Source organism: Gadus macrocephalus, chromosome 7 (assembly GCF_031168955.1).
Source record: "Gadus macrocephalus chromosome 7, ASM3116895v1".
NCBI classification, from domain to species: Eukaryota; Metazoa; Chordata; class Actinopteri; order Gadiformes; family Gadidae; genus Gadus; species Gadus macrocephalus.
The window spans coordinates 8,398,124-8,423,075 of NC_082388.1; the positions used below are offsets into that span (position 1 = coordinate 8,398,124).

The following is a 24,952-nucleotide window of genomic DNA, read 5'->3' on the forward strand; positions in this document are numbered from 1 at the left end:
AACATATGTGGCTGCTATTGGCCTATTCCATCCCATTCATTTAATCTCCTTTAAAAAGGTATTTCATCCAGTCATCCAGTTTATTGATAGATTCTTTAAAAGTAAAATAATCAAGCAAGTACCTATTGATAAGCTGCTCCCTTCATAAAGCTTCATGCATCCTGTCCAGTGGTTGTTTCAGAAGGGTGCAGAATGTTTACAGTTACTATAATATTGGTTGTATGCTCTGATTGCTTTCAGCCTCACTTTAGTCACTAATTAGAAGTGTCTGAAAAATGCCTGACTCTAAATGTAATGAACCAAATCAGGACATAGTCCTACTAAAATAGTATATTCTGTGTCGTTATAGTATATTCTATACTCTTATGTGAGCATAAATTCATGGTCACATTTTAATTAACATACTTTATTAATTTGTAGTGATTTACCTGCCACTATAATAATTCATATCTGTTTAAAGAAGCTCCAGGTGAAGTGAAACCGCTCACAACACTCGGCTACTAAGCGACCAGCGACGCTCATCCCCAACTGATCAACACGTGACTGCAGGGGGCGGAGTCGCAACAAATGACAAACTGTTTGGGGGAGTAGTTCCAAGAAACTGGAAACTGTTTGGGGGCGGAGTCCCACCAAACTACAAACTGTTTGGGCGCGGAGTCCTAACAGACCACAAACTGTTCGGGGGCAGAGTCCCAACAGACTACAACCTGTTCGGGGGCAGAGTCCCAACAAACTACAAACTGTTCGGGGGCGGAGTCCCAACAAACTACAAACTGTTCGGGGGCGGAGTCCCAACAAACTACAAACTGTTCGGGGCTGGAGCCCAACAGACTACAAACTGTTCTGGGGCGGAGTGCCAACAAACTACAAACTGATCTGCAAACTCCAGACTCCAGAGCTGCTCAGTGGTAGTCTAGTGAGGTAGTTTGCCGACTACCAATCTGATTGGTGCATTTGGAATCCAAGGAATCCATGAGTTCAGACAGCGTGCCACATGTGTCCAGGTCCCTGTACGCTCCGCCTCTTAACTTCATTTGCACTGGCTCACCATGTTGCCAGTCCAGAATGGCAGATACATAGAGCAAGTTAAACTATTAATGGGAGTTGGCGTTGTCACTCCGCGGGAATGGAGACGTTGCTCTGGCGCAACACAGGACCAATCAACTTTGTTTTGCATTCTATGGGTTTATTTATTCCGCCTGCAGACCACAGAGCAATTGTGGCAACTCCCATTTTAAATCCCGCCCGCTTTACCACAGGTCTGTTTTTCTAACTGTTCCCGGCGCATGGTCCGTGATTGGTGGCATGTCCTCCTTCCTGATAAGTGGGCGGTTCCTGACACAGTTAATCAATGCTGTGTCCCAGACTTTCCGTCTGGTAAAGGGCGTCTTTGCAAGACTGAGGTCCCTGTAACCAGGTAGTCGTTATGTTTGTTTTCTGTTTCTAATTATTCACATGGTTACTATGGTATGTATACTATATCACAGGGATTGTTTTCTTGTAATGTGTTTGCATTTGACCAACTCCACTGATTACAAAATACCCAATAATAAATATACCAGACACTGACATAGTCATACTACACTGATTCCTCAGAAATATTCAAATGGCAATCATCAACATGCAGGCGCACACACACACACACACACACACTAACCAGGATGTGAATTCATAGGGGAGGGAGAATGGCCAGCTAAACCTGGCAGCAGACTGGCCTGGGCTAGCCATGCGATAAGAGTTTGTTGTGATTGTGATAGAAGCTCGACAGGAAAGAGTCCAAGGGGCTTGCGCTAAATGTTAAATGAAGTACGGTTATGTGTTGCGCAGATACGACAGTGTATTCATTGTGCGTTGAATAGAGTACTGAATCTGTGTGTGGTGTGTTTGTTCATAAGCATGGTATAGCATTTATTAGTACTGGGTCTACTACAGAAAGTAAATACACCACTGCTTTTTTTCAGGTCACACAGAGACCTAAAATATAGTATGCTGAATAGCTCAGAAGCCCTGGTACAATGGTCCCCGTCTGTTTAGACCAACAGTCTAGGGTTAAGACGGAATCCACTTTTCTCTTTGCGTCGTGATCCCACAACCGCTTTTAAATGGCCATTTGGAGAGGCGTGGTGGTGTGTGCGTCATCCCACGGTAGTAGCAAAACATGAGCCTCTGAGCACTGGGAATAAAGCAGTGATGGTGGTTAGATGGGTGCAGTCTTGTACCACCAGGCTACGTTTGCCCTGGCATTAGCAACAGATTAAAAACTCAAAATGCCTTTCACTGCACTTTATCTGTAGAAGTACACAAACCGTGTGTCGTCACAGGAGCTATAATGCCCCTTCAAAATAGACATCATCAGAAATGTACATTTTACAAGGATGTGTTATCACCCACAATGCACCATTGCTTTGGCACAGGTGTAAGCATTTTGCCAGATTTTCAGTATTATTCAATACACCGAATTTTGGGGTTAAAAGTACACATCGACTCAAACCAGTGTCCTGATGCCTTCAGGTTAAATTCACAACAGCCTTGAATGTAGTAATACAGGTAGTTTGGAAGCAACGTATGCCATGCAAGCACACACCTCCCGGGCTTGAGACCTGTGGCCCATCCTTCCGCAACAGCAGGCCAGCTCTCTTAAGGCTCAGTTGATACACCCTTGGAGACTGTGTGCAAAGGCAGCTCGGGCAACGTGCTCTTTGCCACGGCAAGTTTAGAACTCAGAATATTCTGCCATTTTGGACTGTGCTGCAAATATCTCCGTCCCGGGTGTTACATCATGCACAGTCAACGTTGAAATGATTTCAAGGCATGCCCCCCTCCCTTCCCTGAATTGGCATGCCGTTGGTGGTTTCTTCATAGGATCTGATATGCCGAGGGTGTTTCAACTGAACACGCCTTCAGTCTCTCATCTTTAATTCTCTCAATGGAGTCCGCACCATGTCCATCGGGTTCCTGTGAACGCCGGCCATGTGCTCGGACGGCATGCACACAAACACGGCGACTACCACTATGGCTGCTTCTACTGCTGCTGCGATGACTACGCACCTCTGGTGTGGTCTTCTTGAACTCCCGGCTCTGATCGATGAGCTGTTTCCTGGCCTGCTCGCTCTCATCCTGTCGGTTGGCCAACACCGCAGCCGTAGCATCCAGATCTTTCTGCAGAAGGTGTGCACAGTGGTGGGGGTGTTAGGAGAGGGGAGAGAGGTACATCCAGTAGTAAGGGCACAAACCCATCATGCTCAGTGTGTTGCAAAACCGGTTACAATAAAGGATAGGGGGATTGCCTTTATTTGCAGTTGTCCCTGACTGCCCCCTGATAATAACATAAAAGAGGAATTATTTGAAAATGGTGGAACTTTATATCTTCCTATTAACAATTTAACAAATGTACAAAAAAAAATGTTTAGGTTAAATTGCTCTCTAATGCTTCTCCAAAAACGTTGTCGTATCAATCGAGTGAATCTCAATAAAACACATTTCCAAAATGCATAATGATTATTACTCGTGTCTTAAAAATAATGACCAAGTCATGATACTGACTTCCTAATTCCTTACTAAGACCAGAGATATCCTAGCAGGCAAGAGGAGAGAGCAGCTGCTAAGGCCACCAAGCATAGCTTCATTAAACTCACGGTCTACAAGTCTCTGGTGGACACATGGCAAACTTCCACTTCAAAGTACTCCAACCAATCCATATAAAAAACCCTGCTCACACTCATTTACCATGCAAGCTAACAATCACAGAGTGAGTTCTCATACACACATAGTGGTACTACTGTATGACGGTCATGGCTCCGCCATAGAGATCTTATGACCTGTCATGAACGGCCACAATACACACGGACATAGAACATATAATGTTGATTGTTTCTTATGGTGGGAAAAATAAAAGATATATCCTTCATTTGAATTTCACCGTACACATGAACCACACAAAGGCAGATAATGATGTGTGCTGCATTCACACGCTTGGGGGCTGAATTGACCTAGAACTCACGTACCGGTCTTTTGCCATGGCATACTTGCATTGTTAGCATTTGCCATGCTTAAATTCATTCATGCAGACTGTAGATATTCAAACGTAACTGTGTCTGATCAAGACATGGATTGCGATTGACCGATCGATGGTCTGCAATACACGACATTCTAGGGTTAATTCAGCTGTGGAACACCATCACATATTGTGGCGTCACGACAGGTTCCATTACTGTGTGGAGTAAGGAAGGCTCTAAATGTGGCATATGCCCCTTTTGTAAAGGGGACTGGCCTATGGCTACGTTCTTTGTCAAATACCACATGAATGGAGCAGCAGTCACCCAACAAGCCCTGCCGTTGACTCCCACGAGCCGCGCTCAGTTTGGATATTGTAATGTTTTTCCAGTCTGGCTACATGCATGCCATTCCAATCAGATCCATTATTCCCCTTCTATTTAAGTCTGGCCAGACCCTTTCCCTTCCTGCCCCGCGCCCCCACCCAAAAACAAACGTTGCGACCACCTCTGGACCAATGGCGTGGGGTTATATAGGCCTACATCTCGCATCGTCTGACTGAATTGGGTACGCGGCGCCTCTCAGAACCGCATGCTCAAATAAATGGACCAAATTGTGCTCCATAATGGCTTTATAATTCCGCTAATGGACAAATTTTGCTGGCTCAGGCAGTGGTGCTTGTCTTACTTAATTTGTTCGGTAGTAAACGCTGATGGAAGAGATTACCTCTACTCCCTGGAGTGCTTGCCTCTGCCAGATGCTATCATCGGCACACGTAAACGGGAGAACACCAGAGGAGCCCGTTTTTTCCCTGCCTTTCTCTTTCTCTTCTGCATGCCTGTTTTTATATGGATAAGATAAAAACACAAAGGAGACGAACACCTCTGGGCTTGGAAGACATTGTGTGTGTGTGTGTGTGTGTGTGTGTGTGTGTGTGTGTGTGTGTGTGTGTGTGTGTGTGTGTGTGTGTGTGTGTGTGTGTGTGTGTGTGTGTGTGTGTGTGTGTGTGTGTGTGTGTGTGTGTCTCTGGGAGTGGTTAACACACACACCGCTGACCTCTTCACTGGTAATAAGGACCCGGGAAGATTGTCAGCAGAAGAAATTTAATTTAGGAGGCCTCAAGGGGAGGCCGACAGGCTCACTTTACAAAATGACGACTAGGGTGAAACCTATCAAGGTGCTTCACAGTGTTTATTCTCAGAGTTTGTTGAAACTGAATACAGAACGCCGTTTCATTTATCATGTCACACATACTAAATGAAACTTTATTTTACAAATGTCTGCATGGTCTACGGGTAGCTCGGGAACCAAGCAATGTGTTTGGCGACAAACAAAAAAGCGATGCAAAGTTTCCTCTGACCCAGTTCTACTCCAGTAAGCAGGTGTACAAAAGTACATGCACTTCCAAAACGCTGCACGCGCTGATGCCCACCGCAGGGACGGGCTGAACTCTGCTTAGTTAAGCCTTCTTGTTCCCAAAGCAGGTTTGACACAGAGCAGGACGAAGCCATCATGTACACTGGGAAGGGCCAGTGGTCGACCCTTAGCAATACCCCAGCCCTCTGTAGACCTCCACTCACATCAACACTCAGCCGCCAGCTAATATCACTGTTTATGACAAGAGACTCTGAAGACTATAATCCATTGAAAACGTCCTTGTGTTTTGTAATTGTGTTTAGTTGTTGAATTGCTCCATGTGTGAATAAGAGCAAACGTTTGATACCAAGGTGAGATAACATTATGAGGAGGATTAGCAAACCGTGTGTACACTATGTTCTCGTCCCTTTTTTTGCCAGATGGAGTGTCTCCAGCAACAATGCCACTTGGTTTATTTTCTTTCACTGCTGCTGGTGGGATACATTTTGGACTCGTCACAGCACCACATCCACTGGCAAGTCCGACAACCCTCATCAGAAACAGCTCAGTCAGTGTTTACACGAGAAAACTTGGTCTTCTACCAGGAGGTCCAGTTTGGTGAGTTTATTATTAGCATGTGGGCAGAGTGGGCCTTTGCTGACCCAGGAACAGAGAACACAACTCGACAAATGAGGAAAGATACCAAGCGGCTCTCAATCTGAGTGCCTCAACACAACATGTTGGGGTAAGAGAAGCACCAGACTGGTTCCAGTATATAATACATTTGCCAATGAAATGCCAGGTAATAATCAAATCCCTCATCTATTCCCATGACGGATATCCGAGATTACAACAATGATCAGACACGAGTATGGGCCTGATCAGTCAGCTTCCTCCTTCTTCCTCATTCTTTCTCATGGCTGGGACAGCGGCAGTAAGAAATCGTAGAGTTGTGTTGGCCTCGTCCTTTGTGTGTGGGCCAGTCTGGGTGTCTAGGTGGAATTTTCCCCAGATGACCTCACCTAGCCACAATGGGCCACATTAAGTCTGGAGCCCGCATGTTGCCTCCCTCCACAATCCCTCCTACAATGTCACAGCCAATCACCGCTGGCCACTTGGAGGTGGGTTTAAAGGGAAAAAAAGGACAGTCCGATTGTATTTTAAATTAACTTTAACACCACGTGCATAGAGGCCATTGCAAAGGAAAAAAGGAAGTAGGGAGGGCTATTATGCTGTTCACTGAGCTTATACAATAAATACAAGGCTGATGTGTGATACAAATTGTCTGTTCAGATAAGAATTATTTCTTTGCCTTGTGAGACAAATGGTAACATCCAAATGGTAACATCCATGAACTCGTAATGTGTTTCAATGTTTTTGTTTAGCATATTTAAAGAGGCATAATAATTTAGGATCAGGAAATACAATTGATAGCCATATATTGAGTAATGTGGGCTCTATCTATGTGACTTAAAGTAAGTTGATTTAGATAAAAGTGTCTGCTAAATGACTGAGCCCAAAAATAATGAGGTGCTTTTTGTTGGTTTGATAATGTGCCAAATGAGGTAGGAAAAGTGCCTTGTGAGGTAGGAAAAGCATTGCATAACGTAATTCACGGCATCAAATACAGCCAGCAACTACAGTAATGATTGTGAGTACTTTGAGAAAGGCCAAATGCAGACGACAGACTGCACTACCAGCCGGTAGACTTTAGGTCGAACCAACTGGTCTCGTACAGTGACGTCTCTTCGTTCTCTCCTTCAGAGAACCAGAGTTCAGATTAACCTTAATACTTTAGCTGATGGCTGTGTGCGATAAAGAAAAATTCAATAGACTGTCAGCACCTTACGTCTCCCGAGGCACAAGACAGGAGAGATACAACACGTCTTGGTGAGGAAAGATGACTCCATTTAGAGATGTTCCTATAAATCACGCTACATCCCACCCCGGAATGAACCCAGGGTTGATGGATGGCCACATTGAACACATTTTACCAATGTCTGGGGGCACACTGCTGTCAAAGCCCGGGGAAATGCTATACTTTTAATAAAATGTGTGCGAGGCCATGCTCTGTCAACCTCTATTAAGTCATCATGAACAATCAACAGATACTCCTTTGGTCTAAATAATTAGTTTTTAAATCCTTCAGATCACCTCTTTCCATCACATAGCTTTTTATCTCACTGCTAAGAAGTAATTATATATATGGGTGAATCATAATAAATGGTGCATTAATGAGAAGAACCACTGCTGACCGATATGAGTGAAAATAAAATTCAATTTCCAAAATGTACTTAATTAGTTAATTCTGGTTTCAAGGATCTAAAGGTCACTTATGTTAGTATGAACATAGGTGAGCTTGCATAACCAAAGTTCCCTCGGTTAAGCTGCTGAAAGAAATGGTCGTAAGTCGCAATTGCTGCAGGTAAGTGCAACAATATGTGGGAAAGCTGACATAACACCAAAAATAAGTTGTCGATATGTTCCCAAATGTTACTTAGAGCATTGCAAAATTAAAGAGTGCAACCCCCAACTGCCGACCAACGCCCTCAACATGAACATTAGAGCAATCTATACCGGTGGAGCTGGAATAATAGAGGGCAGTGGCAGTTCCTCAAGAGATCACAAAGTCAAGTCTGAGCAAGTCTAGAAAGACGGCTGGAAGTCTCACTGCTAGCGGGGCTACTGTTGCATCATGACTGCTACATGAGGTCTAATGGACACCAGTGACTATCCCAGATCACTAGAGATGAAAGCCACTGTGGCTGCTAAATATAATTGCTAGAACTCTGGATGTGTATGACAGTCTGTGGCAAAAGTTAACCACCACCTTGATTTCTGCTATAAAAATGTGCACTTCTGATATGTGGCTTCACATTATTGATGGTGGCACCAAACCTTAACAAATTATTAATTGTTACGATTTGACCAAATCACAAATGGACAGGCATGAAAAGCATAAAAAAAGCACAGTAGCACAGTAAAAGAATGGCACTAAATAATGCACTTGAAATAAGGCACAAATGAAAGGGGCCATATGAAGAAAGGCTTGGTTTTACTGGCCAAACCAGCAATCTTTTCAGAATATGTATAACTTAATTTGTCTGGATTCTGAAGGCTTCTTGTCCTTGCACATAAACAGTACAATAAGGAAGAGCTGTGGGGTTCAATTGTACATCTCCTCAATCCTATGGCCCCTCTAGTGTCCACTGACTTTACATTAGGTACAGCAGATGACCATGGATTCACCTTCCCTGTTTGACACCAGTCAACTACAAGGGCGCTACTGCGCATAGGTCCTCAGTGGGGATGGGTTCATGGGACTTTAGGTGGACAGAGATGGATGTTGTGCTCCCATCCTGTCCCGGGTTGTATGTGTCAGGGAGAAGAGTAAACAAACAGAAATAAAAAATCCTCATGACTTTGTATCCCAGGAATATGTATTCTCTTTTTGTAATGTTCCCAATGTTGGAATTTCAGTCTAATTCACCGCAGGCGCCCTTCTTCAGACTGAGAATAGTAATGTCTGCATGTTTTGGAATGGGGCTATTACTGAGCTAGGGGAATGAAATAATGAAATGCATATTGCTGTTAAAAAGTCATAGGTTTTGTGAAAAATAGTCCGAGTTTGTGAAAAATATCTATTGTGGTTATGGATGGAGAGAATGGTAATGCTAAAATTAGAAGGACACCCATGCACAGGGTCTGAATCAGCATGTGGGCTGGCCTCTTTTCCACATGGAAACAAAATGGTGTTTTTGCTGACTTTTTTCTTTTCTTTTAGTGGACTTTTCGAACTTCCATGAAGCCCTGCTCCACCCGTGAGGTGTCGCATCTGGATTTGAGAGCAGGCAAATCAGCCCAATATAAGAACATCATAACATCCTCCTTCTTCCTTTGGTCTAAGTTTGCATATTCACCGGAATTAAAAGCGAATAGATATTTTTTTCAGGATTCTCAAACTGTGGTGTATACATTACAAGTTCTGATTGTGGTGTAGATCTGCAAACCGTACAGTGTAATGCACCGGGGATACACTCAGCTCGAAAAGGTTAGTCCACTCAGCACAATAAGTAATGCCAGCCGTCATTATGAAGCTTCAGCTGCTAAAAGGAGCTGAAGAAGTAGAGTTGCACAGGCTAAAATAACCTGTGAAATAAAATTAGCTTTCATATTCACCTGATTATCCCCAGATGGATAAAAAGGTGTTGCCTCTTGTCCAACACTCTGCCTGGCCTATGGCGGGCACAGGCGGTTGTAAATCTAACCCTGCCCCGGGCTCACTTGGCAGTTTATAGAGGTTCATTTCCATTGTTTAAATCATAAACACCTCTAACAGAGCTGAAATGATTCATATCGTGGTAGGCTGTCACATTTCATCAAGGTTATTCCTATAGCACGCACCACGAGATGCCATCACTTTCTCTACATTGTATGCTGCAAGAAAGTTTATAAAAAGCTGTGTATCCCCCAAGATATTTTATAGTGTGTGTGTGGTGCACCATGTTGATGTGGACAGGTTCAGTGCTGATGTGCGTGTGCACGGTGCTGATGTGTGTGTGCAGTGCACGGTGCTGATGTGTGTGCACACGGTGCTGATGTGTGTGTGCAGTACAAAGTCTGGTGTGTGTGCGCAGTGCACGGCAGGGGTTAAAACTAACTTCAAAAAAAAATCAAAAAATCTTTTATACATTTTGAGTTTCTACACACTGATAATATAATAAAAACACAATACATTATGTTGATAAAATACTATAATTATTTACAGTCTGGAATTGAGTAGCTTCAAGATGACAAACAACATCTCCAGTCACAGAACTGTGGTCAACGTAACCTTCTGCCAGTGGGCCTACTCCACCATTTAGTGAGTTGTATTCGTCAAGAGGAGGGCCATGCATTGAGATTTGCATGAGGCTGTTCAGAGTGTCATTGGCTAGGCGAGACCTTCAGTCCGACTTCACCCGTTTCATGCAGGAGAAACCACGCTCGCAGCAGGAGCTGCTCACGCCTTTTTTGCGGCACAGTCTGCGCATTTACACTGCCCGAGGTAAATTGCCTGGCCTGCTTACGCTAGCACCCCAAGTTCTCCTCCCGGACCCTTCACACATTGCCGTTTTATTTGGTTTCATTCTGATGTAAATGCAACGGCTCCGCAGGGGCTTGGGTAGAAGTGTTGATGCACTGTCTCCACAGAGACTACACAGCGATATAATCACGAGGAGTTCCGACTGGAGAGAAAGTGAAATCCACGAGCTGCTGATCATGTAAGAGAAGGTGATGCAGACGCATTAAAAAAAGAAGTTGAAAGATGGTGCGATCTACAAGAGAGACGCAGAGGAACTGTTCTTACAAGGCTTTTGTCGGGATAAAAAACAAGTGGTCAGCAAAATAAAGAATATGTTGGTGTTTTTGCACTTGTAAATAGTTAATCGCGTTTGTAGCCTACACTCTGATTTGAAGCCATTCTTGCATGCGGTTGTCTTCATTCATAAAAAAAGAGAAACATTCGGGATCAGCAAATCATTCTAAAGTGGTCTAAACTCCAGTGAACCAAGAAAGCCCGCTCCGTGACGAACGGGGGATTTTACCCCATCGGTTTTACACAGGAAACTTGAGATAAGACGGTGAAATCGCCGGGCGTGCCAAGCCGCGACTGAACCGTCTTGGTAGTGTAAAAAGGCCGTCACCATTTTTGCAATCAGTCTCTGCGTCTCACTGAACAACACAAATGCGAGCGCGCCAGCCAATTGAACGAAGCTCAGTCCTTTTTCCATTTACCTTTTCACATGAGTCTTTTCCACAGACCGCAAACCCGTTCTGTTTCGCAGAAAGTGTTGAAAACGTAAGCAGAAAAATGTGCCACAAAAGTCAGTGCCAACAAAATTCTCTTTGTCCCGAGGTCGACCGAGAGATAATATTGATCCTCCCGATGACAATTAATTACGTCGTCGGGATGACGTTAGTTTTAAACGATGTGTGTGTCCAGTGCACGGTGCTGATGTGTGTGTCGACAGTGCTGATGTGTGTGTGCAGTGCACAGTGTTGATGTTTGTTAACTTTTTCGGTCTCTCTTTTTCCACATCATTTCTCCAATGACAAGGTAGATATTGGATAGGTCGGCTCGTTGACGAACCGGTGAATTAACTTGTTGGACATTTTAATTTTTTTTGGGACAACAGTTGGGTTTTAAGAATTTCAATGAAAGAATTACCCAAAAAAATGATATACCATGAAGTTAAACATAAAGATTATAGTGTTAGCTGCCCCTTGCTGATATTCCCCTGTATATTTGTATCCTGGATTACACTACCCTCTCCCCTGTCCCTTATGTCATATTGTCTGTCCATCTTCTTAATTATCAAGATTAATTTCAATGTCAACTATTTTTACTATAATCATTATTATTAATTTTAGGGCTGTAACTAATGAATATTTTAATAATCGATTAATCGGTCGAATATTTTTTCGATTAATCGATGAATCGGATAAAAAAGGAAACATTTGTAATTGCCCCATCTTCATTCAAAAATGTAACATTACTTCAAATTCACAGTGCGGACTGAAGTGTAAATCCACAGGTTATTGCTCCAACGTCCCGGAGCTATTACTAATATTACTATTAAAAGTAATATTAAATGATAAAAAAAATAAAAAAAACATAACTTGGATAACACAAAAAAAACATAGAATGTATATTTATATGTATACAGTATATAAGGGAAGTCCATGGTTAACCGGTTAACCGATAAGATCTTTAACAGGTAAATACTAACGGTTAAAAATAAATTAAATCATCTTAATTTCGCTCAGATGACCGGAGATCATTAATTTTTATTGATATTGATACCATTTTCAAGACTCCTTAACGATCCAAGTCTTTATTGATACCACTATTGATACTTTTCTATTATTTCGTTGAAATATAACTTGTATTATTGCTTTAATTGCTGATAAGATGATAGTAGCTCAAGATAGGACGTTAAACGGGGCATAAATCCATCTTTACTATCTATTTAATATTGCTGGGAAAACAAATTTTCGCCAAAATTTCAATAATTTTCTTTTTGTGTTGTATTTGAACACATCAATCATATTACTGAGCCGACCTGAACCCATCACATTTGACACTGTATGCTATTTTTATTTAAGCTAACTAGCTCTATATCCTGCTGATTTTAACATGGTTTTAAAAACTGGATTACTATTTTTAACTGACGGGACTTTCTACACCGTCCGGTTGTGTGATTACTACCGCTGCTTGGAATGATGCACGCAATGCCGACTCCGAGCCCGTCTGCACACCCACCGTCTGTAGCAGCAGCAGCTGACAGAGTTTTTGGTTGGACTAGATGGATACTGAGTTGAAGGATTTTTTTTTAACGTAAGACAGTGAAGGTACAACACTTTTATATAGGCCTACTGTCCAGTGTTAAGATATGACCAAAATCAGGGCTCCAGAGTGCGCCTAATTTGGGCGCACATGCGCCTAGAATTCGGGGTAGTGCGACTGAAAATGTATCTTGTATAATTATTATTATTAATTTTTTTACAGAGCAGTCTATTCATAATATTGTAATAACCACGGAAGAGGCAGTGAATGAAGTATTGATTAGACAGCGATTTATTAGACACCTAATAAACCATTGGAACACGCAAGACCGGTAACAATAGAAACGCCGGGAAACAAACCCGCGAAGCCCAATCCAGGGGCCTGTATTACGAAGCTCGATTAGAGGGTTAGCGAGGTATGTTGAGCTGAAAGCCTGGGTTAGCTGTACCATGAAAGTCGATCTCTTTAAGCGTCGCTGTATCACCAATGCACATGGTGACTTACGCTCGCAACCAAACCTGGTCGGGAGCAGCTTTTCAGCGAGTCTACCCGGAGATCGGCTACTTATATCGGCGTGTGCAGCTTCCTAGCCCCTCCTCCGATAATGGCGTCACCATTTGTGGGTGTTCCCATGGACCTCGACGCACTTATCGTACAGGCGTCTCTCCGGAGACAGAGGGTTTTTCGGGACAGAACCGATCCCTTGGCATTGTCTGACGATATTCTTTATGAGAGATACAGATTCGGCATTTATTTAAGGCATTTATTTAATGGTCAAGATATTATTAATCAATGGCGTAAATATCGACGTGCAACCGGTGCAGCTGCCCGGTTCAGATGACACACCTGTGCGTGCTACTAGATTTGTGCAACTGAAATCTTTAGCTAACTAGCACCAATGCTACCACCTAATAAAGTTAGAATACCGCCCTGAGGGGAAACATATGATAGATTTTTTAATAAAACACATGGAATTTTTGTGCTGAAACATTTCTAATTACAAACAAATAAATATATGTAATCCAAATTGTTTGCATGGCTGATTCCAGGGGCTATAGTAATGGAGCAGTGGCACCGCGCAAATGCTGGATGCATGTATAGGAAACACTGAAAAGTAAAGAGAGTTTAGAATCCAACAACTGGGCAGCCTTTGTGGCCAATGCTAGTGGAGGATGGCCGTTACGGCTGATCACCTTGACTGTTCAAGCGGTTAACTTGGTATAACTCTGCAGGTCAACGTTCAACAGGCTTGTACTTTGGTATGCGTTGGAAGAGGTAGGGCTTTTTTATTGTAGTGAATGGAACACCAACCAGGGCTCCAGACTAAGTTGAGGGGGGGGGGGGGGGCAACCCGGGCAGCTGCACCGGTTGCACCGTCGAGATTTACGCCATTGATTAATAATATCTTGACCATTAAATAAATTCCTTAAATAAATGCCGAATCTGTATCTCGCATAAAGAATATCGTCAGACAATGCCAAGGGATCGGTTCTGTCCCGAAAAACCCTCTGTCTCCGGAGACGCCTGTACGATAAGTGCGTCGAGGTCCATGGGAACACCCACAAATGGTGACGCCATTATCGGAGGAGGGGCTAGGAAGCTGCGCACACCGATATAAGTAGCCGATCTCCGGGTAGACTCGCTGAAAAGCTGCTCCCGACCAGGTTTGGTTGCGAGCGTAAGTCACCATGGTGATACAGCGACGCTTAAAGAGATCGACTTTCATGGTACAGCTAACCCAGGCTTTCAGCTCAACATACCTCGCTAACCCTCTAATCGAGCTTCGTAGTACAGGCCCCTGGATTGGGCTTCGCGGGTTTGTTTCCCGGCGTTTCTATTGTTACCGGTCTTGCGTGTTCCAACGGTTTATTAGGTGTCTAATAAATCGCTGTCTAATCAATACTTCATTCACTGCCTCTTCCGTGGTTATTACTATATTATGAATAGACTGCTCTGTAAAAAAATAAATAATAATAATTATACCAGATACATTTTCAGTCGCACCGGTGCGCCCAAATAAAATATTTGGTCGCACTACCCCGAATTCTAGGCGCATGTGCGCCCAAATTAGGCGCACTCTGGAGCCCTGCCAACAGCTAGCGTGACTTTGACATAGGCATTACCAAAACATTTATTAGAAGGGGAATGGCATCGCAGCAGGTCAGACACAGTCTCGAAATAACATGAGGTCTGTTGCACTGGATATGCAATAGAAAGATTGACACGTTTCAGGGTTTGATAGAGGCTTGCTAGCCGAAACAAGACAGCCCAGCCACACACTGAATGGTGAAATAGGCTTACAGGTGACTTCTGTTTTAATCATTTTATGTAAGTCTGGTGTGCTGCCATTGCCGTTCTGTGGTATTTTTCTTCAAGGCCAAGGGCCAATCACTGCATTTAGCTTCACAAATGACACATGGGAATCTAAATAGGCCTACTACATCTTAGATGAGAGAACAAGCACTCGCTCAAACACAGAAACTGCTCCCTGTGGCGAGACACATTTAGAGTCGTCTCTCCCTTCGCTTTGCCCATTAGTTTGCGGTCATGTAGTAGTTATCATTTTGTTGACGATGGTAAGGCCTTCGTCATCAGCACTTTAATTTTGATAAAAAATAAAAGATAAACCGAAATGAAACCTGTTCGAAATGAAAACCAACTACTGGTAATCTGTAGAACGACGCAGTTTAAGATAGCGCTAATAGCTAACATAAACAGAACTTAAGAAAAGGACACTAGAACATCATGATCCTTTGTGTGCATGAATAGGAGACGTAAGAATTTCCACTTTTAGCCATTCTTCTAGGCCATTGTTGACGACTCATATGCATAGATTATTCTGAGAGATACCGACACTAACTTGGCATGTCAAGATGCTTAGTGGACTGCTTCAATTGCACAAAGTCATTTATTTATTGCTGGAACTCCTTCCTTACGGATCAAGGATGTCCACTCCAGGTGCCAGACACCGCCTACGTTTCTCATCTCTTTTTCAGCCACATCACTCCGCAACACACACCTAATTTGTACTGCCTCCAAGACTTCTACCTCTTCCTGCCTCCTTGGCTTTTGTTTTCATTCATTCTCCTTCTAGATGACTTGACGTGGCACCAGTTACCAGTAACAGGAATTCATACACTTTTCTTTATTTTCTGTCAGTATTTAGTGTTAGAGTGAATCTAATAATAAAAAAGTAACAATTGTGCTCTGCACAATGTCTATTCTGAGGGACATGAGCTATTCCTGTGGGATCAATGGTTAAAGGTGTCAAGCACACACATTTCTCAAACAACCTCAGAGACTTTATAATTAATATAATTTGGACAAAAGATATGAAGGGTCTCAACCCCATCGCACATGTGATTCATAAAGTTGGAAAGAGGATCATGGAAGTATCCAAACAAGATAAATTGCAGTGAATGCTAGAAGGACGAACACAAACCATGTATAAAGTACAGATTTAAGTCCTTCTATATGTCTTTTTGAGGCACCTTGATCCAATAACCATCCGCAGCTACAAGGCTCCCTTTTTTCAGGGGAACAGAACAGAAACCCAAACAAAGGCTGTGCTTCACATGCCCCGACCTGACAGACGGAGGGAAACCTGACGCCCTGCTGCCCGCAGACCACACAGACACAGTTTGCCAGTGTGTCAGGTGCCAAACAGGAAGTGCTGTCTCCTGAGACAAGACAGAGACACGGCAAAGTAAACACGTCGCGGCTTAAAGGCAACCTCCGGCATTTTGTGTTTTGTTGATGGGCGTAGGGTTGGCGGGGGGTGGGGCAACTTCATGTAGTCCTCTGACGAACACGGCTGCCTGTCGACCCTCTACCTTACATTTCTGGAAACCACTAATTGCTACAACTAAATTATACTTAACAAATTGTGATTATCTGAGCTGCCGTACTGTCTCACCTTTATAAGAGTCATGATAGGATTCAAACTTCTCAACCCTCACAGTTAAAATGGACTGATTCGACGCCATCATTTACATATCAGCAACTAACAACGTTCAGATGAGCAATCGCTGCTAGCTTGGTCAGGACATTGTATTGATGACGACGAAGACCTGAGGTTTGGCTCCACCGTTTTGGCATCAATTGTGTCTCTGCCCCTTGAATGAGGATGAAGGAGGTCACCGAAATGAAGGGGTACCTTGCCAAAACAAAATAAGCATGCCGACAGGGCGGTCCATGGCAGGTGGTAGTCCTCCTTCACCACAGTTGGCCCCAGCCCTGAAACACCCCCCCTTGACGCCGTGAAACTGGAATAGACATCCTTCTTCCACGCCACGGCTATCACCACTACATTTGTGTGTCAATTCAATTTGAATTTTCTGCATAATGATTGGCCTAAACGGACGTAAACAAATTCCAGCAGCAGATTGAAATGCTAATTCATGGAGGGCCGAGTGTCAGAGTCCGTTCAGACCAGAGACCGTGAGTCAAGTCACCATCATCTTAACTCCTGGATATAATGGAGCTGTTGTTTCATAAAATGTGCTTAACTTTAAGACTCCACATGCCACATATTCTGTTCAACTTGCGTATCTTGCTTACTAGTCTATGATGGTAACTATGTATACAAGATCGAGTTTGAGGGCTATTGTGAGGGACATAAAAACAATATAATAGGCTTAATGTAGATAGATTCAAACTGGATATATCCAGTTACTGGAACCAGGTGCAGTACTGTCTTGTCTACAAACTGTGACGGGAACTCAGTGGATCAGTTATCACGTCAATGTAGATAGGATCCTTTTTGCCTTGTTCCGATGCATTGGTCGGTTTACCTCCTAACCCCCGTCGCTAAATACATAATTATTGTAGCATACAAATAAAACCTTCCTTAAACAAAACACTGGGCTCACACAGAGAGAAAAACCCTTTGGAATACGTCCACGCTGCATTCCCCATGGAAGGGAGCCCAGCCAGCCCCCCTCTGTCTGAGCCAAACGACTGAGAACAGAGGGGAAGGAGACACAGGGAAACAGCTGGAAAAGCTGCCTGTTAGCTAGCTACTGGGCTATGGTTGTGAATGGAGGGCGGCCAAGAGAGAGAGAGAGAGAGAGAGAGAGAGAGAGAGAGAGAGAGAGAGAGAGAGAGAGAGAGAGAGAGAGAGAGAGAGAGAGAGAGAGAGAGAGAGAGAGAGAGAGAGTGAAACAGTGGAGTTGTACTTTGGGGTATAAAAAACAGGAGCTAAAGGGGGAGTTACATTTCAAGAAATTTGTATTCTGCTTAACATGCGGCTTTGCCATTTCATCAGCCGTCAGTCTTCATAAAGGGCAGACGTCTGCCAAGCCACGAGAAGAGGAAAGGCTGGGGGAGGGAGGGAGCGGGAGGGAGGAATGGAGATCCAAACAGGCGAAGGGTTTTCCCTTACACACTTCTGGCGGGCCTCCAACCAGAAACTGGTCGGAACACGGGAAACATGGTGTCAGCCTGAAGGGACCAGATGAAAAGAATGGCGTCTGGCATGCCGTTTCCCCAGAGCCCATTCTGTCATGACTTTCTCTCTCTCTCTCTCTCTCTCTCTCTCAATCTCTCTCTCCTCACTCTCTCAATCTCTCTCTCCTCACTCTCTCTCTCTCTCTCTCTCTCTCCCTCTCTCACTGCCCCCCCCCACACCATCTCTCTCTCGCTCACATTCTCTCTCTCTCTCTCTCTCTCCCTCGCTCACTCTCCCCCCTCTCTCTCTCTCCCTCTCTCTCTCTCTCTTCTCCCCCTCCCTCTCTCTCCCTCTCTCTCTCTCTCTCTTCTCCCCCTCTCTCGTCTCCCCACCCCCACTCTCTCATATTCCAGGGAGATTCCTCCTCTACTACAATGCCTCCCAGAGAGATCAGAGCGTGAGTCTGTAGTAAACACACGCGGGCGTGTCATGCACATGTTGGCTCACGCCCTAATCCCACGGCATCTGTGTGTCTGTCTTTCTGTTTCCTGGCACATTCGTGGCAGTGCACGGAACAACCAAAATAATAAAATGATTCATGTTGTTAATATTGCCAAGTATATGTATCTAAGAGAAACCTAATACAGAATGATGCTGCAATAAAGTCTCAGAATGATAATACAACGAATAATACTAACTGGAGAGGAGCTGTTTCTGGTAGGGGACAGTTATTCTGCTGTTATCACTCCCACACCAACAGGATTAATTAAGAGAATGAGAGGAAATACAAGGATGCTTTGGAGGCATTTCAACTATTCCATTGACGGAGTCAAACAAATCCATATCTGACCCAGAGTCAGGTAGTCATCACATAAGGAAAGTGTTCCTGTTGTTTCTTCATCTTTCTTCAATCTCTGCTACAGGAAGGTCATCTTCCTATAAGCCTATGACCATATGGTATGCACCAACAGAGTAACTTCTTTACACTGTGTTGGAAGTTTTGGGCTATGCTGATTTAAATCAATAGAAAAAGACCCCCTTACATTGCATTTTAATGTGCTGCATGGGAATGCAAAGGATAAAGCTATATAAACTTCATACTGTTGTAAGAGGCTTGGTGGTATCTATGTTTTCATACCTTCCTGACATTTCCCCGTGGTATACGGTATATCACTAGCCTGGCGATGTCATACTCATAATTCTAGTCAGAATATGAGTCTGAGACCGAACCATTGGGCTGTGATTATAGGGCGGAACCAGGAAGGAAAATGCCTCTTCGCTCAATTGGATAGACCTAAAATCAATCAGAGCAACGTAGTATGTGACGTATGTTGTGCGAAGCACAGCTATTCTCAAACTAACTCAACTGAGCGCACGTTCGAAGAAGTAGAAAAAGAAGATGGACATAAACGATTTATGCCGGTTTTGTAAAAAGAATTTAAGGATACACGGACAAATTGGCAACACGGTCAGCATTTTTGAGAAAAAAAGTAAAAGCGCTGAGCGCTCTTTGGTGACGTGGTTGATTACGTTAATGTGTATCATCTGTCCATCAACGTATAAAGCCCGCCCTTACAATTTGATTGGTCAGATCACTTTTTGATCTGACCAAATACCTCCCAACGAGCTCAATTCCAGACTGAATCTCCATACCAAATATTTTGTGGGCGGAGTTCAGGCTGGTATCCAGGCTAGTATATCACGGTATTTGTCTAAAAAATTAAAGCTGAGCTGCTGGTGATAGAAGTCATTTTAGCAAGTATGACATGTCTAGCATACAATGCTGTGTGTCTAACAAGCAATTTGCTATCTTTGACAAGTCTTGCTGGGTTTGAATAGTGATGGCCTGTAGAATAAAGAATAGATGGGCTCTTCCTATATAGATTCCAAAACTCAACGTGTAGGACCAACTTGTGCACTTCTGTTTTTTAAAAATCAGCGATAGTTTCCAACAATGTACACATACGGAAAGTAAGTTGAAGCTGTATTATATACGGCCTAGGTGTGCTACACCGCTGTTTTTTGCCAGTTTTCTACTGTTGTAGAGCTCGCGGGGTACACTAAACAGTGCTTTTAATCCATTGTTGACATTTTGTAACACGAGACGTGTCTGGGTTAATGCTGGCTTAGTTAGCCAATTTTTTAGGACAGGGTACATTGTAATTCGCCTCTGATGTAGAAGTATTGACCAAACGATGGCTCTAGAGTGGTGCTGCATCCTGACACACGGGACGCCTAGGGATCGCCTCTTTGGTCCCCCGTGTCCGAACGCTGGCATTCCGAGGGTGAAATCTGTTGAATATCCAATACAATACATACTTTCGAACTTGTTTGTCATTGTGTGATTGTGTGATTGTTTTGATCCACCAACACCGCAGCAGTGTGCTGCTATTAATGTCCCTTCAGTTCTGATGTCGGGCGGTTCCGGGTGCTCATTATTGAAACACTGTTCAAAGGGCAGGGGGAACTCCGCATTTGAGAACTTGTTGGCGAAATAACGTATGTCAGTCTCAAAAACAATTCAACCGCAAAGAGTTGATTATTGACTATTTGATTATTTATCCCGCTTCAAAACTGCCAAATATATATATATATATATATATATTTATTTATTTATATATATATATATATAATACATACAGTATATTATATATATTAAATATATATTATACAACATTATAAAGAATATTATAAGGTACTTAATATCATACCTTGGGTATTTCTAAGTACATCAGTATACCGTAATACTGTGATACCGCCCAAGCCTATAGTAATCCCCAACCAGCTCACTTCTGCCCCATGCGGTGTAAATAACCCATCTGGATTAAAATCGTAATCTTAAAACATCTGATTATCCTAAATGATAAAAGCTTTTTTTTTTTTTTTTTTAAAGCTTTAATGAGTGGTAGCAATGCTTTGGATGAAGCATTGCATGATTATAACATAATCATTTTATAATCATATTGGCTCATGGGTGAAAACGAACATGAAAAATGGTTTTCACCGGGACTGCAAAGAAACATGAGTTGGGATGCACTTTGGGCATTTTTGGATCATGAAGTATTTTTTGTCCTGAACCCCACACATTTCGTCTGTTTGGTTGTATTTTCTTCCTATCTATGGGAAGGTTTATTTGGAACATACAGGATGTGGTCCTTGAATGTGGGTATCTGAAGCAAGGACCTATGTTGCTATTCAGCACAAGACAGAGGAATGTGTCTTTTCTAAAGCGTCACACAGTTGTGTGGCATGTTCTGCACAGTCAAACCAATCCCTGAACAATCAAATCGAATTCAGTTCCGCAACTAGTTTTATTTTGAAAAGACTCATATTACGGAAGACAGCAAACATCACAGGATATGCTCTGAAGGCCATTCGTTGCTGACTTTAGGTTTCGCACCAACCATGGCCGTAACATTTCTGGTAACCACAGGTTACGAGCGACGTCCAGAGGAAACGCATGCTCCCCGATGATGGAACACAACGCTAACTAAATACCCCCCCACACACACACACACACACACACACACACTCCCAGAGACATTCCTGCACTGCTCTCCCATGTTAGCAACCCCACCGCTTGACCCCCCACCCTCCCCCAACCTCCTCCACCGGCATGCCAGACAGGCGTATAATGTCGTTTACCATTCGCTCGCCGCATCTGGAATTCATTTTCACAGGCTCATATACGGTTTTAAGGTCACTTATATGAACTGTTTTACGTAAAACAAAAAAAAACTAAAGGGACGAGTTCATCCAGAGTGCTGGAGGTGGGGGGTGGGGCGCTGTCAGACCCTCCCCTCCGTCTCTTTCTTCCCTCGTTTGGCTATCTCCAGGGAGATGTGGCTGAATGGTGGTTTGTAAGGGGTGGGCCCCCCTGATGGATAAGTGTCTGGCCGCTGAGCGGGAGGGGGCGGAGCCAGGAGGGTGGATGTCTCGGTCGAGGGGAAATTGGAGGTTCCCTCGATTCTTTCCCGGGGACTTCTGCCAAAGCCGGCTGGGTCTGTTATCGTATCAAAACAGTGGCAAAAGTAAAATAACATAAGTAAATTAATAACGACGTCAACTCAATAACCTGGGGGAAGGTTTGGTGGAGATAAGAAAGAAGGCAGCGCAGATTCAAAACCTGGAGGGGGGCGGGGGATGAATGAGAGTTATTGTGTGGGGGGGGGGGGATGATATAATGGAGACAAACAGCCTGTGAGTGTGGGCGAGACAGTAGGTCTCTGGTTGTCTGTGGAGTAGCGTCCAGGCTGTACATCAATGTGACAGCCCAGATCAAAGTCTTGTCTCACCCCGATCCCCACCGACACCACATCCAATATCACTCCACGCACGGCCACGCAGGTGCCACGAGCCTCTCAAAATGAAGTATTCTCTCGTTTTAGAGCAAGACCCTACAGGACAAAGCCACAGTATGGCTTAAATTAGAGTTGGACAATGAGAAGAAAAGTGAGTCATCAAATCAACCATTAGTCTCTTTCATTCAGGAAATTGGATTACATCTATTTCAAGGAGCCTTTAAAACCAGAAGACTCAAAGCATTAAGTCCCATACCACAAGGAGTATTGCATGGATATGGTGTCCTGCTACAGGCAAAACATCCTCCTACATGAAGGCTACCTGCCCGACGTCCTGTTATTGTTGAGCCGGTAGCACAGGGGCTGGTAAGCTAAGCAACAAGGCTAGGCTGCTGTTCCCTTGTGGGCGCTAGGCCTGTGCATAGGCAGAACGCAGGCCGTCTAGACATGGAACCAACTGGAGTGATCACATATGACAGCTACATTATTTATGTGGGGGGGGCGGGTTGATTGTCTTCATAGTAGCCTCTAACAGTCTGGCCCTGGCTGTGGTAGTGCAGGCTGGAGCAGAACAACATTTTGAATGAGGGCTGAAGGGAGGGAGGGCTGAAGGGAGGGAGGGCTGAAGGGAGGGAGGGAGGTAGGGTGAGAGAGAGAGAGAGAGAGAGAGGGAGAGGGAGAGGGAGAGGGAGAGGGAGAGAGAGAGAGAGAGAGAGAGAGAGAGAGAGAGAGAGAGAGAGAGAGAGAGAGAGAGAGAGAGAGAGAGAGAGCGTGCGCCATCCGGCACTAGATTAGACAGCTAGGCAGGGGGAAAAAGAGCAGACTACAGCACTTCCCTGCCCATACATCTTTAATGCCTCATCTGCAGGGCCCAACAAGGAGTGACTGAAGTGAACACGTATTCCAAGTGACAGCCAGTTTCGACAACGGGGGCCGGGGTATGGAAATAGCAGGCACTGCTGGTGCTGGGGCGCATGGATCAGGAGGCGGGATCGGGTTGGCTCAGACACACTAAAGAATAGCTCTCTATGCTCAGCCTGTACAAAAAAGGCCACCACACCAGTGGAGGCGCACACCTATTACATCCAGCTCCTCTTTTAAATTCCATCTGCAACCTTCAATTAAAATGTGTACAATTGTTCAATCAATTGCCATGATGTAGTTGGACGGTGTTGTGGTGGTGTGGTGGTGTGGTGATGGGGAAGTGATGGTGTAGAGAAGTCATAGGTGTAGTGAATGGAAGGATGTTTTAGTACTGATGGTGTAGCGATGGCTTTGTAGTGATGGTGTTGTGGTGGTGTGGTGATGGGGAAGTGATGGTGTAGAGAAGGTGTAGGTGTAGTGATAGTCAGGGAAGTTGAAGTAGTGATGGTGTATTGATGGTGCATTGGTGATGGTGTTGTGATGGAGCAGTCGTGATGGTGCAGTTAAAGCTTTGTAGTGATGGTGTTGTGATGGTGTATGGATGGTGCAGTACTGATGGTGTAGGGATAGTTTAATAGTGATGCTGTATTGATGGTGCAGTAGTGATGGTGCAGTACTGATGGTTTAGTGATGTTTTAGTAGTGATGGTGAACTGAGGTAAACCCAGAAGACTATGTAGCTCCGCTTAATCCTTCACTTCTTCATCACAAAGGCACATCAATGTACAATGTACAGAATCACGTCTATATTGTTTGGAATGTGAGATGTGTGCCCTTCTCTTTGTGTTTGTGGTCTTCCCCCATGGAATTCAAATCCTAGTATCAGGAAAACTGGATCAGGATTCATGTTTGGTCCAATTGAATACAATCAAATAAAGTTGACATAACATATATGAGCAATAGCCTTGTTTGAATCATGTATTATGTCATGTATGATGCCAACGTCCATTGTACACAGCAATTGCATTCAAATGAAATCCACAAACGAGAAGTTATCCAACCACAAAAAAGCAATACCACCTCACAATTATTTCTCTGAAAGCTACGCCAGCAAAATAAAGTTAAATAAAAAGCGAAACATTAGATGAGCAAATTAACATCTTTGTCCATTCAATGTCGTCTCGGAGACACTGCATCAAGAACTGTATAGACCACATAAAATGTGCAATATCACAACAAACATAACGTGTGTCTGTTAATACCCTGCTCACAACAACCCCCTCGCCAGCCCCCATCCCTCCCCAATGTCATAATGGGAACATGAACACATGGGCTGGACAAAACACTGTGCACTGTATTATGTTAAGGAAGCTATTTTATAACTTGCCCGAAACCGGAGTTACGAAACTGTGCCAGCAAGAAGAAATTAAAGATGGCGAAAACCCTTCAGAACCTGAGTTAAGTATTATTTAGAGCACTGCTAATGTGGAGCCCCAGTTTGTGTGTGTGTGTGTGTGTGTGTGTGTGTGTGTGTGTGTGTGTGTGTGTGTGTGTGTGTGTGTGTGTGTGTGTGTGTGTGTGTGTGTGTGTGTGTGTGTGTGTGTGTGTGTGTGTGTGTGTGTGTGTGTGTGCGTGTGTATGGGTCTGGGGCAAGAGAGGGGGGGCTGAACATAAGAAACGGTAGTTATTTTTGTCTCCCACCCACAATATACTTAGGTTT

General features: G+C 43.9%; 1 protein-coding gene across 2 annotated transcripts in view; it reads right to left on the minus strand.

Annotated features, from left to right (window-relative positions):
• The window catches only part of cux1a (cut-like homeobox 1a), a 98,533-nt gene that overhangs the window by 65,282 nt on the left and 8,299 nt on the right, over positions 1-24,952 (minus strand). For both annotated transcript variants that reach the window (XM_060056397.1, XM_060056398.1), the window contains exon 2: positions 3,049-3,159. In XM_060056397.1, coding sequence (XP_059912380.1) covers positions 3,049-3,159 — 111 coding nt within the window. The remainder of the gene's footprint in view (positions 1-3,048; positions 3,160-24,952) is intronic.